The sequence below is a fragment of the Saccopteryx leptura genome, chromosome X, assembly GCF_036850995.1.
Source record: "Saccopteryx leptura isolate mSacLep1 chromosome X, mSacLep1_pri_phased_curated, whole genome shotgun sequence".
In the NCBI taxonomy this organism is placed as follows: domain Eukaryota; kingdom Metazoa; phylum Chordata; class Mammalia; order Chiroptera; family Emballonuridae; genus Saccopteryx; species Saccopteryx leptura.
Window position 1 is genome coordinate 52,241,497 of NC_089516.1, and position 23,121 is coordinate 52,264,617.

At 38.8% G+C, this 23,121-nt stretch overlaps 1 protein-coding gene across 10 annotated transcripts in view; it reads left to right on the plus strand.

The window, feature by feature from the left end:
* CASK (calcium/calmodulin dependent serine protein kinase) overlaps positions 1-23,121 on the plus strand; it is a 516,731-nt gene that overhangs the window by 434,774 nt on the left and 58,836 nt on the right. For all 10 annotated transcript variants that reach the window (XM_066357577.1, XM_066357582.1, XM_066357576.1 and 7 more), the window contains one exon: positions 21,791-21,869. In XM_066357577.1, coding sequence (XP_066213674.1) covers positions 21,791-21,869 — 79 coding nt within the window. The remainder of the gene's footprint in view (positions 1-21,790; positions 21,870-23,121) is intronic.

Consider the following 23,121-nt stretch of genomic DNA (forward strand, 5'->3'; position numbering starts at 1 on the left):
TCAAGATTTTAGGTTTTCATCTTATTGTAAAATTTTTAACATAATGAAGTAGAATGTCTTCTTGGGCATCATCTTTGTGAAAATATAATAATTTATATAATGCAGTAAATACACTAATATACTAAAGATATTGCATCAGAATTTGTCTACAATTTTGAAATAGAACATATTAAAACACTTATTTTTTAATAATTTTATTTTTTTAATGGGGCAACATCGATAAATCAGGATACATATATTCAAAGATAACATGTCCAGGTTATCTTGTCGTTCAATTATGTTGCATACCCATCACCCAAAGACAGATTGTCCTCTGTCACCTTCTATCTAGTTTTCTTTGTGCCCCTCCCCCTCCCCCTTTCCCTCTCCCATTCCCCCCTCCCCCCGTAACCACCACCCTCTTATCAATGTCTCTTAGTCTCACTTTTATATCCCACCAACGTATGGAATAATGCAGTTTCTGTTTTTTTCTGATTTACTTATTTCACTTCGTATAATGTGTAAAACACTTATTTTAATCATAAAATTTGTCTAAAACTTATCTAAATTCTATTCAGACAAAAATTTGCATTTGTAGCTCTTGCTTTTGTGTACTTGTTGAGGACAATCTCGTTTGATGCTCCAGCAGTAGTCTGCTCATCACTAACAGCTCCAAGATTTTCGGGAAACTTATCAAGGTGACTGTTCAGGAAGTGAATCTTAATGTTCATGTTACATCCAATGTCACAGAAAGCCAACAGCATCCTTTGAACCAGAAGTTCATAGTTTTCTGCTTTTTTGTTGCCAAAGAAGTTCTTTGTAACTGCCACAAAAGACTGCCATGCTGCTTTCTCCTCCTTACTCATCTTCCTGGAAAATTCTTCGTCACGTATGAGGGTTCTAATTTGAGGTCCATCGAATGCATCTGCTTTTATCTTCTCGAAAGATAAGGCAGGAAAAGCAGAACTAATATGTTGAAAGCATTCACTTTCTCTATTCAAAGCCTGAACAAAATGCTTCATTAAGCCAAGTTTGATGTGAAGTGGGGGGAAAATGATCCTGTCTCGATTAAATACAGGTTCATTCACAAAATTTTGCATCCCTACTTCCAGAGCTTCACGTTTTGGCCACTCCTTCTGTGTCCAGTGTTTCTCCTGAGCTCAGCTGTCCCACAAACACAGAAAGCAAAGATACTTCATGAAACCTCTCTATTGTCCTAGCAGGAAATTTACCATTTTAAGATCCACACAAATGATCCAGTTATGCTCCTCATACTTCAGAAAGTTGAGGATAATTATTATGTCATTATAATCTTCTCGCGGATGAGTTGAATACCCAATTGGAACCGCTGAAAATAGGCAATATATGCACGTATCACAAATGGTGAAATACTGCGTCTTTGACATTGAAGTGTGTAACAGCCACATATATAACAGAAGGTGTCAGGACTATTCTTACATTTACACCTACTCAAAGAAGCCATGATTCAATCTTAAAAACAAAAATAAGAGGGTGTTTTTATCAGATAATAACTTTTACATTTAAAAACAACTACAGTTATGTAAAAGTGATGTTTGTAAAACATTAATTGCCTTGTGGTTATGTTCAATCCAAGAGTCATTGCCCCTTAACTCCAATTTAAAAACCAATGCATGCCATTAACTGTAACAAAAAGTAATTAAAATTGCATAAAGCCCTGGCCGGTTGGCTCAGTGGTAGAGCGGTGGGCTGGCGTGTAGAAGTCCCGGGTTCGATTCCCGACCAGGGCACACAGGAGAAGCGCCCATCTGCTTCTCCACACCTCCCTCTCTCCTTCCTCTCTGTCTCTCTCTTCCCCTCCTGTAGCCGAGGCTCCATTGGAGCAAAGATGGCCCGGGCACTGGGGATGGCTCCTTGGCCTCTGCCCCAGGCGCTGGAGTGGCTCTGGTCGCAACAGAGCGACGCCCCAGAGGGGCAGAGCGTCGCCCCCTGGTGGGCATGCCGGGTGGATCCCGGTCGGGCGCATGCGGGAGTCTGTCTGACTGTCTCTCCCCGTTTCAAGCTTCAGAAAAATACAAAAAAAATTGCATAAAAACTAGAGCATGCACCAAAAAGCAGATTTCAGATTTGAAATCAGCGATGCAGAAATAAATAGAAACAGTTCTAAAACCTCATGCAACAGAAAATGAAAAAAAAATTGTTCCCCAGTATTGGAGGGGGACAACAGTGGGTATGGGGAGCCCAGTTAAGAGGCTATTGTTATAGTAATACAGGGAAGAGGTGATGGAACTGTAAACTAGGGAAATGGGTATCAACTGGAAGACATAAAAAGGTTTAATGAAAGAATAAAATTAATAGACCTTAATAACAGATTTACAATGGAAATGAATGAGAAACAATCCCTCATCAAGAATGACCCTAAACTTCAGGTTTTCACGACTGGATAAACAATGATGCTACTTACTGAGACGGAATAATAGGAAAGTTCTAAATTTGGGGAAAGAATCATAATTGCAGGGGAAAAAATTCAAATTTAATGCATTCATATATTTCCTCAGAGCACTGTAAAGGGATATTGGATATATATGGAAAAACAAATTACCTTTTTAAGAAAGTTGCCCAAATTAAAAGAAAAGTTACAGAGCAGTGATTCTGTGACTGCAATTTCCAGAGAGCCCTCAACTGTAGACATTTCCAGTTATAATTTTCATTTACTCTTCTTTGCCAATTGTACTATATTATTCCAGCACTTGCAGCAAGAAGGGACATGCAAATTACCTCATCCCTTCTAGTGCTCTCCAAGCAAATCTTTGACTTAAGAGCATTGGCAGTAGCTGCTTTGGGGGACCTTGGGCAAATCATTTCATGTCAGTGGGCCTCAGTTTGCTCATACTTTGCTTAGCAAGTGTTGCCAAAAACATACTTGACCAAATGATCCCCAAGATCCCACGCAACTCTGAAAGTCTAATATTCCATTCAGTCATTTTATATATTCATTCACTGATTTAGCAAATGTTTCTTAAGTGCCTACTATGTGCAGATAACTATATATATTAGATGCCACTGACATAGTGGCAGACAAGACATCAGCCCTACCCAGAGTTCACTTTCCACAAGGCTACCTACATTAAAGCAGATACACAGTTTAGCACAGTTTGTTTAACAAGAACAATTATGACAGAGCTATAAAGGACAGAAGGCTATGTCAGAGAGGCAGGAACAAGGAGTGATGAGCCAAGCAGACAGGAAGATGAAATTGACCACAAGAAGGCAGCCCAGAAGTGTCTTGTGATCATCGTGTTCTAAAGCAGCCCAGTGACAGTTATGTGGTCTTTTATGTGAAGTCTGACTACACAGAAACATAGACTAAGTAAAAGTATAAAACTGTATCCCTGAATTGCTTTATCCAGAAAGTATTAAATGGCCTTGAAACTTGCCCCAAAAGTCTCCTTAAAGAAGCCCTTCTCTCTTCTGTCTTCTATGATCCTAGTGAAAGTGTGTGTTTCTTCTGTTTACTGGTTCCTTAAAATGGGAATTATTTTACATCAAAAACCCCAAAGACTCCACAAAAAGACTATTAGAAACAATAAACTAATACAGTAAGGTCGCAGAATACAAAATTAATATACAGAAGTTTATTGTTTTCCTATATGCCAACAATGAAACATCAAAAAAGGAACTCAAAAAATGATTCCCTTCATGGTTGCAACAAAATAAAAATACCTAGGAACAAACATAACAAAGAATGTAAAGGACCTATATAATGAAAACTACAAAGCATTGTTAAGGGAAATCGAAAAAGATACAATGAAATGGAAAATATTCCTTGTTCTTGGATAGGAAGAATAAATATAATCAAAATGACCATATTGCCCAAAGCAATATACAAATTTAATGCAATTCCCATCAAAATTCCAATGTCATTTTTTAAAGAAATGGAACAAAAAATCATCAGGTTTATATGAAACTATAAAAAACCCCGATTAGCCAAAGTAATCCTAAGGAAAAGAACAAAGCTGGGGGCATTATAATACCTGACTTCAAATTATATTATAGAACCACGATAATCAAAACAGCATGGTATTGGCAGAAAAATAGACACTCAGACCAATGGAACAGAATAGAAAGCCCAGAAATAAAGCTACATATATATGGTCAAATAATCTTTGATAAAGGGGCCAACCACACACAATGGATAAAAGAAAGCCTCTTCAATAAATGGTGCTGGGAAAACTGGAGAGCCACATGCAAAAGAATAAAACTTAACTAAAGTTTGTCCCCTTGTACTAAAATTAATTCAAAATGGATCAAAGACCTAAATATAAGACCTGAAACAATAAATTACATAGAAGAAAACATAGGTACTAAACTCACGGACCTTGGCCATAAAGAGCACTTTATGAATTTGACTCTAAAGGTAAGAGAAGTGAAGGAAAGATAAATGAATGGGACTACAGCAGACTAAGAAGCTTTTGCACAGCAAGAGAAACTGACAAGAAAACAAACAGCCAACTAAATGGGAGATGATATTTTCAAACAACACAGATAAGGGCCCAATATCCAAAATATACAAAGAACTCATAAAACTCAACAACAAACAAACAAACAATCCAATAAAACAATGGGAAGAGGACATGAACAGACACTTCTCCCAGGAAGAAATACAAATGGCCAACAGATATATGAAAAGGTGCTCACCTTCATTAGTTATTAGAGAAATGCAAATCAAAACTACAATGAGATACCACCTCACACCTGTTAGATTAGCTGTTATCAACAAGACAAGTAATAACAAGTGTTAGAAAGGCTGTGAAGAAAAAGGAACTGTCATTCACTGTTGGCGGGAATGTAAAGTAGTACAACTATTATGGAAGAAAGTATGGTGGTTCCTCAAAAAATTAAGAATAGAACTACCATATGACCCAGCAGTCCCTCTATTGGGTATATATCCCCAAAACTCAAAAACAGTGGTACATAAAGACACATGCAGCCCATGTTCATTGCAATATTGTTCACAATCGCCAAGACATAAAAACAACCAAAAAGCCCTTCAGTAGATGACTGGATAAAGAAGATGTGGTACATATATACTATGGAATACTACTCAGCCATAAGAAATGATGACATCGGATCATTTACAACATGGATGGACCTTGATAACATTATACTGAGTGAAATAAGTAAATCAGAAAAAACTAAACTGTATGATTCCATACATAGGTGCGACACAAAAATGAGACTCATGGACTTGGACAAGAGTGAAGAGTGTGGTGGTTACCAGGGGGAAAGGAAGGGAGGAGAAGGAAGAGTGGGGGAGGGGGAGGGGCACAAAGAAAACCAAATAGAAGGTGACATAAGACAATTTGACTTTGGGTGATGGGTATACAACATAATCAAATGTCAAAATGACCTGGATATGTTTTCTCTGAATCTATGTACCCTAATTAATCAATGTCACCCTGTTAAAATTAATTGTCTAAATAAAAAAGGAATGTTAATTTAAAAAAAAGATAATAATTGTTTGGGGCTAGATGTCTAGCAACATCTTTGGAAGAGGTTTGAGAACATGAACCATGATGGAACCATGTTGTTGACTTAAAAAAAATGGTAATTATTTTATGGAAAATATGTATCTTCAATAATAGAGTATAGTTCTCTGTTACATTTAATACAGCTACATTTGCTTGCTTAGTTGTCTTATTAAAAGCATTATATTACTGTGCAATATATACAATATATACCCATATGATCTCTTTGCTTTTAGCACTTCTATAATGTGTCCAACTATGCTAGCTCCATCCCCCAAGGAAGATATAATTCTATTACACCCTTGTTTTCTCATTTGTAACGTCTCACTTGTAATTACTTCCCTATTGATTGGGACTCCCTTAGTTACAAGGGATAAAGACCAAACGTGAACTAGTTTAGACAAAGGGGGAAAGGCTTATGTAAACAAGGAAAGGCCAGGAATTTACCCCATGCTTGGAGTAGGTTCAGAAGTACTCTCCACCCAAAGCTGGGCCATTCTTTCCCTGAAATTTGGGACCTTGGGAACAGCGAAAACATGAGTCAGTTCCTCTCTTCAGAGAGATATTTAGGGCAGACAAAATAATGAAAACTCCATTGGTTTGAAGTGAACTTACCCTAGACATGAGAGACCTGTCTGTCTCATTCATTGCTGTACCTAGCAGAATATCTGCCACATAAAGGTTCACAGTAATGTTGGCTGAGTGAATACATTGATTTATATATTTCAAGGATAAAACCTCCATTGTATAAGGTCTACTGGAAAGTTCTGTCCGTTTCTATCTCAAGTTTTGACATGTAAGCACGTTTATTTGGCGCATGTGTGCCTCTCTATTTTTATCACTTAATGTATACATACTGACGTAGCAAATTAACTAAAACAAAGTTGATTCACGTTAGTCTTATGTGTGAAGCGATAGTGTACCCATGGCTACTGATAAAGTTCATTTACGCCACTGTAATTTTTACAAATTTCAACAAGGAAGAAATGCTACAGAAGCATGTCTGTCGCATCCACCATATTCCCCAGACTTAACACCCTCCGACAATCACTTGTTTTTGTCCTTAAAAAATTTTTGGAAGGACAAAAAATTCAAAAATGAAGAAAATATCAAACAAGCACTGGTTCAATTTTTCACATCAAAAGATAAAACATTTTTCAAAAATGGGATATACAAATTGCCCTCACACTGGCAAGAAATCATTAATAATAATGGCAATTATATTATTTAATAAAGTTTATTGACAGTAAGAAAAATCTGTATTTTGTTTTATTCCAAAAACGGACAGAACTTTCTGGTAGACCTTATATTCTCATTCCCCTTATGAGATTAGGTTTGCCTTACATATTAATTTACATTTTTCCAGATCTCCTCTCTTGGTAACCATGCATGCTGATTGAATGTGTAAGTGGAAAATGAAACAGGTCTTGCCTGCCACTTCTAAGAACTATAAAATAAGAACCATGCAAATTTATATATTTAGAATTGTACGAATAAAGACAGTCTACATCAGTGGTAGTCAACCTGGTCCCTACCGCCCACTAGTGGGCATTCCAGCTTTCATGGTGGGTGATATCAGAGCAACCAAAGTATAAATAAAAAGATAGATTTAACTATAGTAAGTTGTTTTATAAAGATTTATTCTGCCAAACTTAGCGAAAATCCAACATAAAGTATTTGGTAAGTAATTATTATTATATGCTTTAACTTGCCGTAAGTCTGCTTCATAAATTTTATAAAGTAAAGTTACTTCCCTACTTTATAAATCACCATTACTGTGGAACCGGTGGGCTGTTAGAAAATTTTACTACTAACAGAGATACAAAAGTGGGCAGTAGGTATAAAAATGTTGACTACCCCTGGTCTATATTATAAAATTTCAAATATTTTTATGAAGCTTTCCAACAGACTGTTATTCTTCAGTGAAGAAGATAAAACAAAGTCCCCTACCTTTACTCATCTCAAATGCAAGATCAGTTTTCCACCAAGGGCACTTGTTAAAATATAGATTTCTGGGCTCCACTCTAGACTTACTGACTCTAAACCTAAAGATTGAATTTAAAAATCAATATTATTTAGCCTGACCAGTCAATGGCACAGTGGATAGAGTGTCAGATTGGGACACACAGGACCCAGGTTCAAAACCCCAAGGTCACCAGCTTGAGCATGGGATCATAGACATGATCCCATGGTTGCTAGCTTGAGCCCAAAGATCACTGGCTTAAAGCCCAAGGTCACTGACTTGAGCCAAAGGTCGCTGGCTTGAGCAGGAGGTCACTTGCTCTGCTATAGCACCCCCCCCATCAAGGCACATATGAGAAAGCAATCAATGAACAACTAAGGTGCCACCACAAAGAATTGATGCTTCTCATCTCTCTCCCTTTCTGTCCCTGTCTGTCCCTCTCTCTGTCTCTTACTGTATCTGTCACAAAATAAATAAATAAATAGCTCCTGTGTGATTCTTAGAATCACCCAGGTCTAGTGCAAAAATATGTTTATGAAATCTTGTCTTAAAATGGTGAATAATTAGAAAACCAAAAGTAATCTATTCCATAAAATAGTATTCTGGCATTCATATATAGAGTTCACAGATTTACATCTCACTTGAAACAACCAAACAATTTTTAGTCAGACAAAATTACACCAAAGAACAGTTTTCAAGACTTCGAACATCAAGCAATAAAGGGCAGTGATCCCCAAGAAACAGGAAGCCAACAAGTTGAGCCCTGTGATTTCCTAATCCTACTGACCTGAGAGAGTTTCCAGGCCACAGTACAGGGGAGGGTAAGTGAGGTAAAGAAGACAGACAGACTCCCTGAATTGAGGAGACAGGACTGCAAGTCTGGGGAGATCAAAGCACCTAAAGTTCATAGAAAATAATACTGAAGAAGGGAGAGCTGCACAGAGAATCCCAGAGATCTATAGAGGGTCCTCCTCAAGTTTTATTCTGAATAATGATCAGCACATTTAAGAGAGGAAACAACTCAGAGCTAAGAAAAGACTGTCAAATGATTAGAGAGAAGAGTGCTCAGCACTGACTTCCTGTTCCCACCCACCAGACAGGAAGAACCCATTTGTAGGGCATAGAGTGCTCAGGAAGGTCTTTCCTCAGTAATGAGGAATAGTTAACCTTAGATGGAAAATTACTCCAGACCTGCCTAGCAAGTCATGAAATCAAGACTCAAAGGATCAAACTATTTCTAATTAACTGAACTACATCCCCAAAAAGGGAAACTTAAGAATATTTATAAGAATAAAAAAAATACAAGATAAAAATTTACAGTATCTGGCATCTAATCATAGATCATGAGGCATGGTGAAAGGCAGAAAAATGTAACCTATAATGTGGAAAATAATCAACCAAAACTGACACACAACTGACAAAGATATTTTGAATTAACAGAAAAAAATGCACTATGGGATTAATGGCAGATTAGACATTTCAAAATAAGAGATTAGTGAATTCAAAGACAGCAATAAAAATTATCCAAAACAGAGAAAAATAATTTCAATAATCAATAATACTGTAATAACTGTGTATGGTACCAGGTGGGTACTAGAAATATCAAGGGGAATACTTTGTAAAATATATGATTGTCCAATCACTATGCTGTACACATGAAACTAATACAAGATAATATCAAACATAAATTTAATTGAAAAATACATTTTTAGCCTGACCACTGGTGTTGCAGTGGATAGGGCATCCACTTGGGACACTGGGGCCCCAGGTTCAAAACCCTGAGGTTGCCAGCTTGCATGTGGGCTTATTTGGCTTGAGCAAGGCTCACCAGCTTGAGTGTGGGTTTGCCACCTTGAGTGTGGGATCATCAACATGATCCCATGGTCACTGGCTTAAGCATGGGTTCACTGGCTCACCTGAAGCCCCCAAGTCACAGAACATATGAGAGCCTGCCCAGGCAGTGGCACAGTGGATAGAGCATTGGCCTAGGATGCTGAGGACCCAGATTCGAAACCCTGAGGTCGCCAGCTTGAGCATGGGTTCATCTGGCTTAAACACAAGCTTACAAGCTTGAGCACAGGGTCACCAGCTTGAGCGTGGGATCATAGACATGACCCCATGGTCGCTGGCTTGAGCCCAAGGTCACTGGCTTGAGCAAGGAGTCACTGGCTTGGTTGGAGCCCCCTCATCAAGACATATGAGAAAGCAATCAGTGAACAACTAAGGTGCCACAACTTTGAGTTGACATTTCTCATCTCCTTCCTGTCTGTCTGTCTTTCTCTCTCTCTTGCAAAAAAAAAGGCACATATGAGAAGCAATCAGTAAACAACTAAAGTGCCACAACTACAAGTTGATGCTTATCTTTAGCTCTGCTCTTCCTGTCTCTCACCCACTTAAAAAAAAGAAAAATATGGCCATGGCCAGTTGGCTCAGTGGTAGAGCATCGGCCTGGCGTGCAGAAATCCCGGGTTCTATTCCCAGCCAGGACACACAGGAGAGGTGCCCATCTGCTTCTCCACCCCTCCCCCTCTCCTTCCTCTCTGTCTCTCTCTTCCCCTCCCGCAGCGAGGCTCCATTGGAGCAAAGATGGCCCGGGCGCTGGGGACGGCTCCTTGGCCTCTGCCCCAGGCCCTGGAGTGGCTGTGGTCACAGCAGAGCGATGCCCCGGAGGGGCAGAGCATCGCCCCCTGGTGGACGTACCGGGTGGATCCTGGTCGGGCGCATGCAGGAGTCTGACTGTCTCTCCCCGTTTCCAGCGTCAGAAAAATATAAAAAATAAATTAAAAAAAAGAAAAATAATTTTTTAAATAAATGTTTTAACTGAGAGTATCACTGAGTTATGGGACAACTCCAAGCAGGTTAATTGACAGAAAAAATATTTGAAGAAGTAATGGCTGAAAGTATTCCAAACTTGATAAAACTGTAAATCTGCAGTTGCAAGAACCACAATGAACTCTAAGCATAAATATGAAGAAAACAACACGAAGGAGCATCATAATCAAATTGCTGAGAACCCATGATAAATAGATCTTAAAAACAGAGATAAAAAATAAAATAAGGGAAAAGATGACGTCAGAGTAATGGCGGGGTAGGAAGCGATACCGATAAATCTCCCCCAAAACTCAACAAGATCTCCAACCAGAAACAGAAAAACCTATCCTTGGAGCCTCCAGATGTTTCACAATACAGCTGAAGGTATGGTTGAGCAAAAAATTGGCTAAATATATAATCAAACCCCGAAGGAAATAGGGAGTAAGAAATGCTCCGCCTTCCTCACTAACCTAAACAGGGCGGCTTTCACTGGGAACTGAGAATATAGAAACTAAGGCAGGCAAAGGGGGTGAATAGATCCAGGCCGCAGCACAAACGGCCGAACCAGGCTGTGGCACGGAGATCCAAGCCGAGGAAAAATTGTTCCTGTGGCAACCCGGGCAATACAAGCTAACACTCGCGCCAAACCCAAAGAAAGACAAGTGGGGCAGCCATTTTCCCCAATCCCCTGGTTGCCGCACGCAGATAGTGGGCGAGAGATTCCTTCCAAAGCCCCAGGAGTGGGTGCCCACCCGTGTTACCGGACAGAGAGGCAGAGTCAGAGGCCTTTGTGTGGGCCGAGAGCGGAATCTCCGGGCTTCCCCAGCGCCTTGAAAAAGCCGCGCACGGGACGGAGCGAGAGCCAATTCCAATGCTGGAACTTTTCCATGCAGGTGGGGGTTTCACTCAGAGGTTGAGACTGCTGGCCTGATATCCTGGTCTGTGCGCAGATAGTGAGTGAGAGTTTCTTCCAAGGGCCCCGGGAGTGTGCGCCCGCCCGTGTTACCGGACAGAGTGGCAGAGCCAGAGGTCTTTGAGTGGGCAGAAGCCCCGTCTGATTATGCTAGCAGCTCTGACTGACTGAGCCTTACCCAGAGCCCTGTGCTGAGTGGGAATAGAGTGGGGAGTTACCAGCTCTTTGAGCCTCTTACTATCCAGGCAGAGGCAGCAGCAACCCCATAGGTGGATTATCAGGCTACTAATTGAGGAAGGAAAGACTAGGAGAAAGGCTCCAGGAACACGGACTCTCTCACAGGCGGAGCCTATAAATACTAATGAGCCTCGACTGCCAACGAGACTAAAATACAATACATGACATCGCCATAGAGACTTATCAACAGCAAACCTCTACCTGAGCATGCCAAAGGGGCAGAACCCGGGGTACAGAGTCACCGACCAGGAAGAAGGAGAGAAAAGAAAAAGCAAGAAGATAACCTCTCAAAATCAAGAATAAACTGCAGACTTTATAACCTATCCCATTTTATTATATTTGTTTGTTTCTCTTATCTTCATTCTTGATATTTTTTTTCCTCCTCCAATTTGGTCGATTAACTCTCTGCCGGTCTTACTCTCTCCTCTCCTTGAACTACACTACCCATAAGTGTTACATCTCCCATTATCTTTTCTTTCCTCTTCCTTTCTCTCTATGAGGGTTGCACTCCAAAACCCTTAATTCTCTATCTCTCTCCCTCTCTCCTCTTTTTTCTTTTTTCTTCTTTAAGGGGTTCCCTCTTTTTTTCTCTCTCTCTCTTTCTTTCCTCCCTCTATATTAGTTTCTTCCTTTCTCCTTTACGTCTCCTCTCATTCAAACCTCAATAACGAACAAATCATCTTATCTGGGACTCAAACATATGTTTGTGGCATTTTGGGGAGTTTTTACTTCACGTTTTTAACTCACTAGTGGTGCTCCCATCCCTGGATCTCCATTTTATCTAGTTCTTGTTCCACTAAACACAATAGTATTTTTTTAATTTGTCCCCCCATTTTCCTGTTTCCCTCTTATTCCTCTCATCATAACTCTTAGTCAACCAAGACCTAAAAGCAAATAATTTTATTCTTGACCCAAATTTTTTCCTTATTTGCTTTTTGTGGGCCCATACCCCCTTCTTTTTTCTTTTTTTTCTTTTTTTGCCCCTTTATTACTTTTCCCCAATTCAGGCCCTCCATTACAGGCATTCTTTGTTCTATTTAATAAAATATTATTCACAGTTCACCACAACATTTTCTCAAGAAAGAGGGAAGAGGAGAGGAGAGGAAAAAAGGAGCGGGGGAATAATTTCCTTTTTTTTAATTTTTATTTTATTTTATTTTTATTTATTTCATTATTAATTTTTTAAAAAAAACAACTTCGACTTTTTATTTTTTAACTTTTTATTCTTTATTAAATCTCATTAATACTATCAACAAAACCACCCTCAGATGCCATTAAGGAAGAGAAAATCGAATATCATGGATACAAAAGAAAGAGAGGTAACACAGCTAGATGAGGAAAAATCTATGGAAAAAAAATTAATATATTGGAAACCTTGGAGCTAAATGACAGAGAATTCAAGATAGAAATCCTAAAAATCCTCCAAGATATACAAGAAAACACAGAAAGGCAATTTAGGGAGCTCAGAAAACAACTAAATGAATGCAAAGAATATATTTCCAAGGAAATTGAAACTATAAAAACAAATCAAACAGGCCCTGGCTGGTTGGCTCAGCGGTAGAGCGTCGGCCTGGCGTGTGGGGGACCCGAGTTTGATTCCTGGCCAGCGCACACAGGAGAGGGGCCCATCTGCTTCTCCACCCCTCCCCCTCTCCTTCCTCTCTGTCTCTCTCTTCCCCTCCCGCAGCCAAGACTCCATTGGAGCAAAGATGGCCCGGGCGCTGGGGATGGCTCTTTGGCCTCTGCCCCAGGTGCTGGAGTGGCTCTGGTCGTAGCAGAGCAACGCCCCAGAGGGGCAGAGCTTCGCCCCCTAGTGGGAAGAGCGTTGCCCCTGGTGGGCGTGCCGGGTGGATCCCGGTCGGGCACATGCGGGAGTCTATCTGTCTCTCCCCGTTTCCAGCTTCAAAAAAATACAAAAAAAAATCAAACAGATAAAAAACTCAATTCACGAGCTGAAAAACGAGGTAACAAGCTTAGCTAATAGAACAGGCCAGATAGAAGAGAGGATTAGTGAGATAGAAGACAAGCAACTTGAGGCACAACAGAGAGAAGAGGAAAGAGACTCAAAAATTTAAAAAAAAAAAAAAAAGATAGCCCTACAAGAATTATCTGACTCCATCAAAAAGAATAACATGTCCCTGGCCGATTGGCTCAGCGGTAGAGTGTCGGCCTGGCGTGCGGGGGACCCGGGTTTGATTTCCGGCCAGGGCACATAGGAGAAGCGCCCATTTGCTTCTCCACCCGCCCTCCTTCCTCTCTGTCTCTCTCTTCCCCTCCCGCAGCCAAGACTCCATTGGAGCAAAGATGGCCCGGGCACTGGGGATGCCTCCTTGGCCTCTGCCCCAGGTGCTAGAGTGGCTCTGGTCACAGCAGAGCGACGCCCCGGAAGGGCAGAGCATCGCCCCCTGGTGGGCAGAGCGTCGCCCCCTGGTGGGTGTGCCGGGTGGATCCCGGTCGGGTGCATGCGGGAGTCTGACTGTCTCTCCCTGTTTCCAGCTTCAGAAAAATACAAAAAAAGAAAAGAAAAAAAAAGAATAACATAAGAATAATTGGTATATCAGAGAGAGAAGAGAGAGAAAATGGAATGGAGAACATACTCAAACAAATAACAGATGAGAATTTCCCAAACCTGTGGAAAGAACTAAAGCCTCAAATTCAAGAAGCAAACAGAACTCCGAGTTTTCTTAACCCCAACAAACCTATTCCAAGGCACATTATAATGAAATTGGCAAAAACCAACGGCAAAGAAAAAATTCTCAAGGCACCCAGGGAAAAGAAGAATACAACATATAAAGGAAGGCCCATTATATTATCATCCGATTTCTCAGCAGAAACTCTACAAGCTAGAAGAGAGTGGACCCCAATATTTAAAATCCTGAAAGAGAGGAACTTTCAGCCACGAATATTATACCCATCAAAGCTATCCTTCAAATATGAAGGAGAAATAAAAACATTCACAGATACAGAAAAGATGAGGGAATTTATCATCAGAAAACCCCCACTTCAGGAATTACTAAAGGGGGTTCTCCAATCAGATACAAAGAACAAAAATAAACAAAGCCACAAGTAAAAGCTCCAAGAAGAACACAATAAAACCAAATTTAAACTGTGACAACAACAAAAAGAAAGGGGGGGAGAGGATGGAGATTAACAGTAGCAAAGGACGATGGAGTGCAAAAGTACTCACAAAATAGTGCGCTACAATGAACAGGGTAGGAACCCTTTTCATTACTTAAAGGTAACCACCATTGAAAAAACCACCACAGAAGCACATGAGATAAAAAGATAGCAACAGAGGAAAGATGAATGGAATACAACCAAATAAAAACCACATGATCTTATCAATAGATGCAGAAAAGGCATTCGATAAAATACAACACAATTTTATGTTTAAGACTCTCAACAAAATGGGTATAGAAGGAAAATATCTCAACATGATAAAGGCCATATATGATAAACCATCAGCTAACATCATATTAAATGGCACTAAACTGAAGGCTTTCCCCCTTAAATCAGGAACAAGACAGGGTTGTCCACTCTCTCCACTCTTATTTAATGTGGTACTAGAGGTTCTAGCCAGAGCAATCAGACAAGACAAAGAAATAAAAGGCATCCATATCGGAAAAGAAGAAGTAAAGGTATCACTTTTTGCAGATGATATGATCCTATACATCGAAAACCCCAAAGAATCCACAAAAAGACTACTAGAAACAATAAGCCAATACAGTAAGGTCGCAGGATACAAAATTAACATACAGAAGTCAATAGCCTTTCTATATGCCAACAATGAAACAATTGAGAACGAACTCAAAAGAATAATCCCCTTCACGATTGCAACAAAAAAAATAAAATACTTAGGAATAAACATAACAAACAATGTAAAGGACTTATATAATGTAAACTATAAACCATTGTTAAGGGAAATCGAAAATGATATAATGAGATGGAAGAATATACCTTGTTCTTGGTTAGGAAGAATAAATATAATCAAGATGGCCATATTACCCAAAGCAATATACAAATTTAATGCAATTCCCATCAAAATTCCAATGTCATATTTTAAAGAAATAGAGCAAAAAATCATCAGATTTATATGGAAGTATAAAAAACCCCGAATAGCCAAAGCAATCCTAAAGAAAAAGAATGAAGCTGGGGTCATTACAATACCTGACTTCAAACTATATTATAGAGCCACGACAATCAAAACAGCATGGTATTGGCAGAAAAATAGACACTCAGACCAATGGAACAGAATAGAAAGTCCAGAAATAAAACCACATATATATAGTCAAATAATTTTTGATAAAGGGGCAACAACACACAATGGAGAAAAGAAAGCCTCTTCAATAAATGGTGCTGTGAAAACTGGAAAGCCACATGCAAAAGAATGAAACTCGACTACAGTTTGTCCTCCTGGACTAAAATTAACTCAAAATGGATCAAAGATCTAAATATAAGACCTGAAACAAGTACATAGAAGAAGACATAGGTACTCAACTCATGGACCTGGGTTTTAAAGAGCATTTTATGAATTTGACTCCAAAGGCAAGAGAAGTGAAGGCAAAAATTAATGAATGGGACTACATCAGACTAAGAAGATTTTGCTCAGCAAGAGAAACTGATAACAAAATAAACAGAAAGCCAACTAAATGGGAAATGATATTTTCAAACAACAGCTCAGATAAGGGCCTAATATTCAAAATATACAAAGAACTCATAAAACTCAACAACAAACAAACAAACAATCCAATAAAAAAAATGGGAAAAGGACATGAACAGACACTTCTCCCAGGAAGAAATACAAATGACCAACAGATATATGAAAAGATGCTCATCTTCTTTAGTTATTAGAGAAATGCACATCAAAACTGCATTGAGATACCACCTCACACCTGTTAGATTAGCTATTATTAACAAGACAGGTAATAGCAAATGTTGGAGAGGCTGTGGAGAAAAAGGAACCCTTATCCACTGTTGGTGGGAATGTAAAGTAGTACAACCATTATGGAAGAAAGTATGTTGGTTCCTCAAAAAACTGAAAATAGAACTACCTTATGACCCAGCAATCCCTCTACGAGGTTATATACCCCCCAAACTCAGAAACATTGATACGTAAAGACACATGCAGTCCCATGTTCATTGCAGCATTGTTCACAGTGGCCAGGACATGGAAACAACCAAAAAGCCCATCAATAGATGACTGGATAAAGAAGATGTGGCACATATACACTATGGAATACTACTCAGCCATAAGAAATGATGACATCGGATCATTTACAGCAAAATGGTGGATCTTGATAACATGATACGAAGTGAAATAAGTAAATCAGAAAAAACCAGGAACTGCATTATTCCATACGTAGGTGGGACATAAAAGTGAAACTGAGAGACATTGATAAGAGTGTGGTGGTTATGGGGGGAGGGAGGAGAGGGAAAGGGGGAGGGGGAGGGGCACAAAGAAAACTAGATAGAAGGTGACAGAGGACAATCTGACTTTGGGTGATGGGTATTCATCATAATTGAACGCCATGTAACCTGGTCTTGTTATCTTTGAATATACATATCCTGATTTATTGATGTCGGCCCATTAAAAAAATAAAATTATTTAATAAGAAAATAAAAATAAAAATAAAAAATAAAATAAAATAAGGAATGTTAGTTATATACAGGGTAACAAAGATAAGGATGATATTAGATTCCTTATCAGAAACAGTGCAATTCAGAAGAACAATATCTTTGAAGTATTGAAAGTTTTTTAAAAACCTCTCAATTTACAATTCTAAATCCAGCACAGGTATCTTTCAAAAAATAAAGGTAAAATATAAACATTTTCAGATATACCAAAACAAAGAATTCAGTAGACCTACAGTACAAGAAATGTTAGAGGCCTGACCAGCCGGTGGCGCAGTGGATAGAATAGCGGACTGGGATGCAGAGGACCCAGGTTTGAGACCCCGAGGTCACCAGGTTGAGCGCAGGTTCATCTGATTTGAGCAAAAAGCTCACCAGCTTGGACCCAAGGTCGCTGGCTTGAGCAAGGGGTTACTCGATCTGCTGTAGCCCCATGGTCAAGGCAACATATTTGAAAGCAATCAACGAACAACTAAAATGCCACAATGAAAAATTGATGCTTCTCATCTCTCTCCCTTCCTGTCTGTCTATCCCTATCTATCCCTCTCTCTGACTCTCTCTCTGTCTCTGTCAAAAAAAAAAAAGAAAGAAAAAGAAACAAATGTTAGAGAACATCTTTATCATTTAAATCTCTTTAACAGATAATTGGCACTTTAAAAATAATAGCAATGTGTTTGGGGCTTATAACATATGTAAAAGTAAAATGTGTAACAACAGTAGCTCAAAGGTCAAAAGGAAGGAAGTGGAAGTATACTATTATAAGGTTTTTATAATATTTGTGACATGGTATAATGTCACTTGAAGGTAGACTGTGGTAAGTTAAATATGTATGCTATAAACCCTAAAGAATCACTAATACAACAAAACAATTATAGTTATTAAGATAACAAAGGAGAGAAAATAGAATAAAAATAAATTAACCCAAAAGAAGTCAGAGAAAAAGAGGAAAAGGGGAACATAGAACAGGTGGAACAAATAAAAATCAAGTAGCAAGAAAATATATTTATACCTAACTGTATCAGTAATCATATTAAATGTAAATAGTCTGAATTCCCCCAATTAAAAAGCAGTGATTGTCAGATTGAGGGAAAAAAGCAAGACTCAATTATATATTGCCTATAAGAAATGCTTTATAGCCTGACCTGTGGTGGCGCAGTGGATAAAGTGTCGACCTGGAAATGCTGAGGTCGCCGGTTCGAAACCCTGGGCTTGCCTGGTCAAGGCACATACGGGAGTTGATGCTTCCAGCTCCTCCCCCTTCTCTCTCTCTCTGTCTCTCTCTCTCTCTCTCTCTCTGTCTCTCCCTCTCCTCTCTAAAATGAATAAATAAATTTAAAAAAAATTAAAAAAAAAAAAGAAATGCTTTATACATAAAAACAAATAGTTTCAAAGTAAAAGGTTGAGAAAAGATAGATCATGATTACGTTAATCAAAAGGTAGATTGAGTGGCTATATTTATATCAAAGTATATTCTCACAAACCACATTGAAATTAAATTAGAAATGAAGATCAAAAAGATCTCTGGAAAAATTCCCAAGCACTTGAAAACTATATGACACCATTCTAAAGAATCCATCAAAGAAATTAAAAGGTATTTTGAAATGAATTCAAGTGAAAACCCAGTGTACCAGAATAGTGGTATGCTACTAAAGTAGTACTTGGGGAGAAATATGTAACACTAAACATCTATATTAGAAAAAAAGAAATGTCTTACTGTAGTAATGAGGAGAAAGGTGAGTAGGGACTTCCATTTTTTAATCAATGTACTTCTATGGATTTAAATTTTACAACAAGCATGTCACTTTTAATATAAAAAGAAGCCTTTTAAAAAGAAAGAAATGTCTTGTATCAGTGACCTCATCTTCTACCTTAAGAAACTAGAACAAAAATTTAAACTCAAAATGAGTAAAAGAAATAAATAATAAAGATCAAAGTGGAAATCAATCAAATAGAAAACAATAGAGAAAAATCAGTGAAACAAACTTTTTCTTTGAGTAGATTAGACTGATGGAGGGGGGACACTATTACCCAATATCATGCATTAGAGAAGCGAGATTATTACGAATTGTACATATAAAAAAAATAAGGAAATATGGTAAACAACTTCATGCCAGTAAATTCAACAACTTAGATGAAATGGATCAATCCCTTGGAATACAGAAACTACCAAAGCTCACTTAAGGAATAAACTGCTTGACCTGTGATGGTGCAGTGGATAGTGTTGACCTAGAATGCTGAGGTCACTGGTTCAAAACCCTAGGCTTGCCCAGTCAGGGCACATACAAGAAGCAACTGCTATGAGTTGATGCTTCCCACTCCTCCCCCTGCCTTTCTTTCTATCCTCTCTCTAAAATCAATAAATAAAATCTTAAAAAAAAATAAGAAATAAACCAAGTCACCCTATACCATTGTATTTAAAAATTGAATTTGTACTTAAAAATCATGCATCGCCTGACCAAGTGGTGGCACGGTGGATAGAGCGTGGGACTGGGATGCGAAGGACCCAGGTTCGAGACCCCGAGGTCGCCAGCTTGAGTACGGGCTCATCTGGTTTGAGCAAAAGCTCACCAGCTTGGACCCAAGGTCACTGGCTCGAGCAAGGGATTACTTGGTCTGCTGTAGCCCCCCAGAAAAGGCACAGATGAGAAAGCAATCAATGAACAACTAAGGTGTCACAAGGAAAAACTGATGATTGATGTTTCTCATCTCTCTCCATTTCTGTTTGTCTGTCCCTATCTCTCTCTCTCTCTGACTCTGTCTCTGTAAAAAGAAAAAATCATGCATCAAAGAAAATTCCAAGCCAGGATTGTTTCACTGGTGAATTCTATGAAATACATAATAAAGAAATAACACCAAATCTACACAAACTCTTCCCAAAACACTGAAAAGGAAGGAATTTTCCCCAGCTTATTTTTTGTTGTTATCATTATTATTAAGCTAGCATTACCCTGATACCTAAACCAGATAAAAACATTACAAGAAAACTACAGACCAGTAACCTTGAACATAGATGCAAAAATTCTAAACAAATCCATATCTTTTATCTTTTTTATTAAATTTATTGTGTTGACACTAGTTAACAAAATTATAGAGGTTTAAGCTACACAATTCCAAAACACATCATCTGTATGATAAAAAAAATCTTACCTTTTGCAACAGCATGGTGAACCTGGAGACCATTATGCTAAGTGAAATAAGACAGTCGGAAAAAGACAAATACCATATGATTTCACTCATATGTGGAATCCAATGAGCACATATATATCTTAAAGGAAGAATAAGACATCATAACCAAGTACAGACTAACCTAGGAATACAACTTTATTTATAACACCCAAAAGCTAGAAATAATTCGGTGTGTGAATGGATAAACAAAATGGTATATCTATACAATGGAATACTAACAAAAGGAATGAACTGCCTGACCTGTGGTGGCAAAACGGATAAAGCACCGACCTGGAATGCTGAGGTCATCAGGTCAAAATTCCAGGCTTGCCTGGTCAAGGCACAAATGAGAAACAACTGCTACAAGTCAATACTTCCTGCTCTTTCCCCTTCCCCTTTCTCTCTCCTCTGTCTAAAATCAATAAATAAAATATTTTTAAAAAAGCAATGAGGCCCTGGCCGGTTGGCTTGGTGGTAGAGTGTCGGCCTGGCGTGCGGAAGTCCCGGGTTCGATTCCTGGCCAGGGCACACAGGAGAGGGGCCCATCTGCTTCTCCACCCCTCCCCTCTCCTTCCTCTCTGTCTCTCTTTTCCCCTCCCGCACCCGAGGCTCCATTGGAGCAAAAGATGGCCCGGGCGCTGGGGATGGCTCCTTGGCCTCTGCCCCAGGCACTAGAGTGGCTCTGGTCGCAACAGAGCGACACCCCAGATGGGCAGAGCATCGCCCCCTGGTGGGCGTGCCGGGTTGATCCCGGTTGAGCGCATGCAGGTGTCTGACTGCCTCCCAGTTTCCAGCTTCAGAAAAAAAAAAAAAGGCAATGAATTATGTATACATGCAACAATGGTTGAATCTCACATTGTGAGTGACAAAAAACAAAAAAACTTTACTTTGAGCAGTCGACACACAGTGTAGTGTGCAGATGATATTTTGTTGAGTTTTACACTTGAAATCTATATGGGTTTGTTAACCAGTGTCACCCCAATAAATTCAATTAAAAACAAATAATTAAATAAAACGAGAATTTTATCCATTCCATCTTAAAGAAAAAAAGAGTACGTACTTTATGAATTTGTTTATAAAAGTGATAACTAATCTATAACCAGCAAAAGCATATCTGTAGTTGCTTGGAGATAGGAGAGTCAGGGCATGGAGGTTTGGGAGATTACCAGCAGGCCTGAGGAAACTTTTGGGCAGTGATGGCTATTTTCACTCTCCAGATTGTGGTGATATTTTTACACTTGTCATTAATCTTATCAAATTGTACCCTTTAAATCATATATGTCAGATATATTGAATCAAAGCTTTTGAAAAAGTGATCAACAGCATGAAAAATAAAGCAACATAGAAAATATAATTAGATTAAAAGGCACTATACAAAATGAATGTGTACTATTATTATAGCCATTACAATACCAAAAATAATTTTGTCATGGCATGGTAGAGTAATGGATGGTTTTCTTTTCCATTTTCCATATTTTCTTTTGTGTTGTCCTAACTTCTGTAATTAAAATTATCTATAGCAAAATCACATATATAAAAATAAGTACCATCTCAGTAATTCTGTTTTTACTTAACTTTTTACAGGGAATCACTTTGAAAATGAATGAGCTAAATCATTGTATTGTTGCAAGAATTATGCATGGGGGAATGATTCATAGGCAAGGTAAGTTTCATATACGATTCTTTCCTTTCTTAACGTTTTTTCCTGCAGCCTAGTAGAGGAAGTGTTTTTATGATCCATATAAAAGATCTGTTCGTATAAATGATCTACTTGAAGTATATTTTGGTTTTAATCGCTGTCGGCCCCCATTTGTTCTTACTCATTAGCACATGCTCCAGCCTATAGCTAATGGAAGGAGGGTACATTACTGTTCAGTTGCTGGAACATCTGTAAATCACTGTTTAGATCCCAAATTATTAGAGACCATGAAAGATAAAGTAAAGTATCCTATTGGGCCACAGGATACATGGAAGACACAGGATATTCTGGAATATAAGCTATAGATTTTAAAAGTTAAATGAAAGTTCAAGAATTGCTCTCTCAATCATTCAGTAATGAGATAGACTATAAATTAGGAAATTAGAGTTTGATAAATAACAACATAAAAATTCAATGATTAGATCACTGATAGATTTGAGAAAAGAGAAGAGTTGGGGATGCTGGGTCGAAAAAGTGAAAGGATTAAGAGTTGCAACCTTGTAGTCATGAAATAGTCACAGGAACATTGTGGTGATTGTGAGAAGGAAGAGGGGAGGTGGAGGAGGGCATAGCGGGGATCAGCAATGATGGATGGAGACTTGACTTGGGGTAGTGAACACACAGTACAGAGTACATATTATATGTTGTAGAGTTGTGCACCTAAAACCTGTATAATTTTGTTAACCAGTGTCAGCCCAATAATTTCAAAAAAAGGGAAGAATAGTCACAGAATATAAAGTACAGCACAAGAAATGTATTAAATAATATTGCAATAACTATGTATGGTGTCAACTGGGTACTTGGAATATTGGGGAAGCACTTTGTGAAGTATATGATTGTCAAACCACTATGTCAGAGGTCGGGAACCTATGGCTCGCGAGCCAGATGAGGCTCTTTTTAATGGGGTGACATCAATAAATCAGGGTACATATAATCAAAGAAAACATGTCCAGGTTATCTTGTCATTCAATTATGTTGCATACCCATCACCCAAAGTCAGATTGTCCTCTGTCACCTTCTATCTAGTTTTCTTTGTGCCCCTCCCCCTCCCCCTCTCCCTCTCCCTCTCCCTTTCCCTCTCCCTCCTTCCTAGTTATATTAACTAGTACTTAGAGTCTAATCCAGAAATCATTTTCCTGTCCAAAATTTAGAATTTCTTTCTTTGATATCAGGTTTTCTTTGTACCTAACGCCTTTCAATAACCCAGAGAACACAA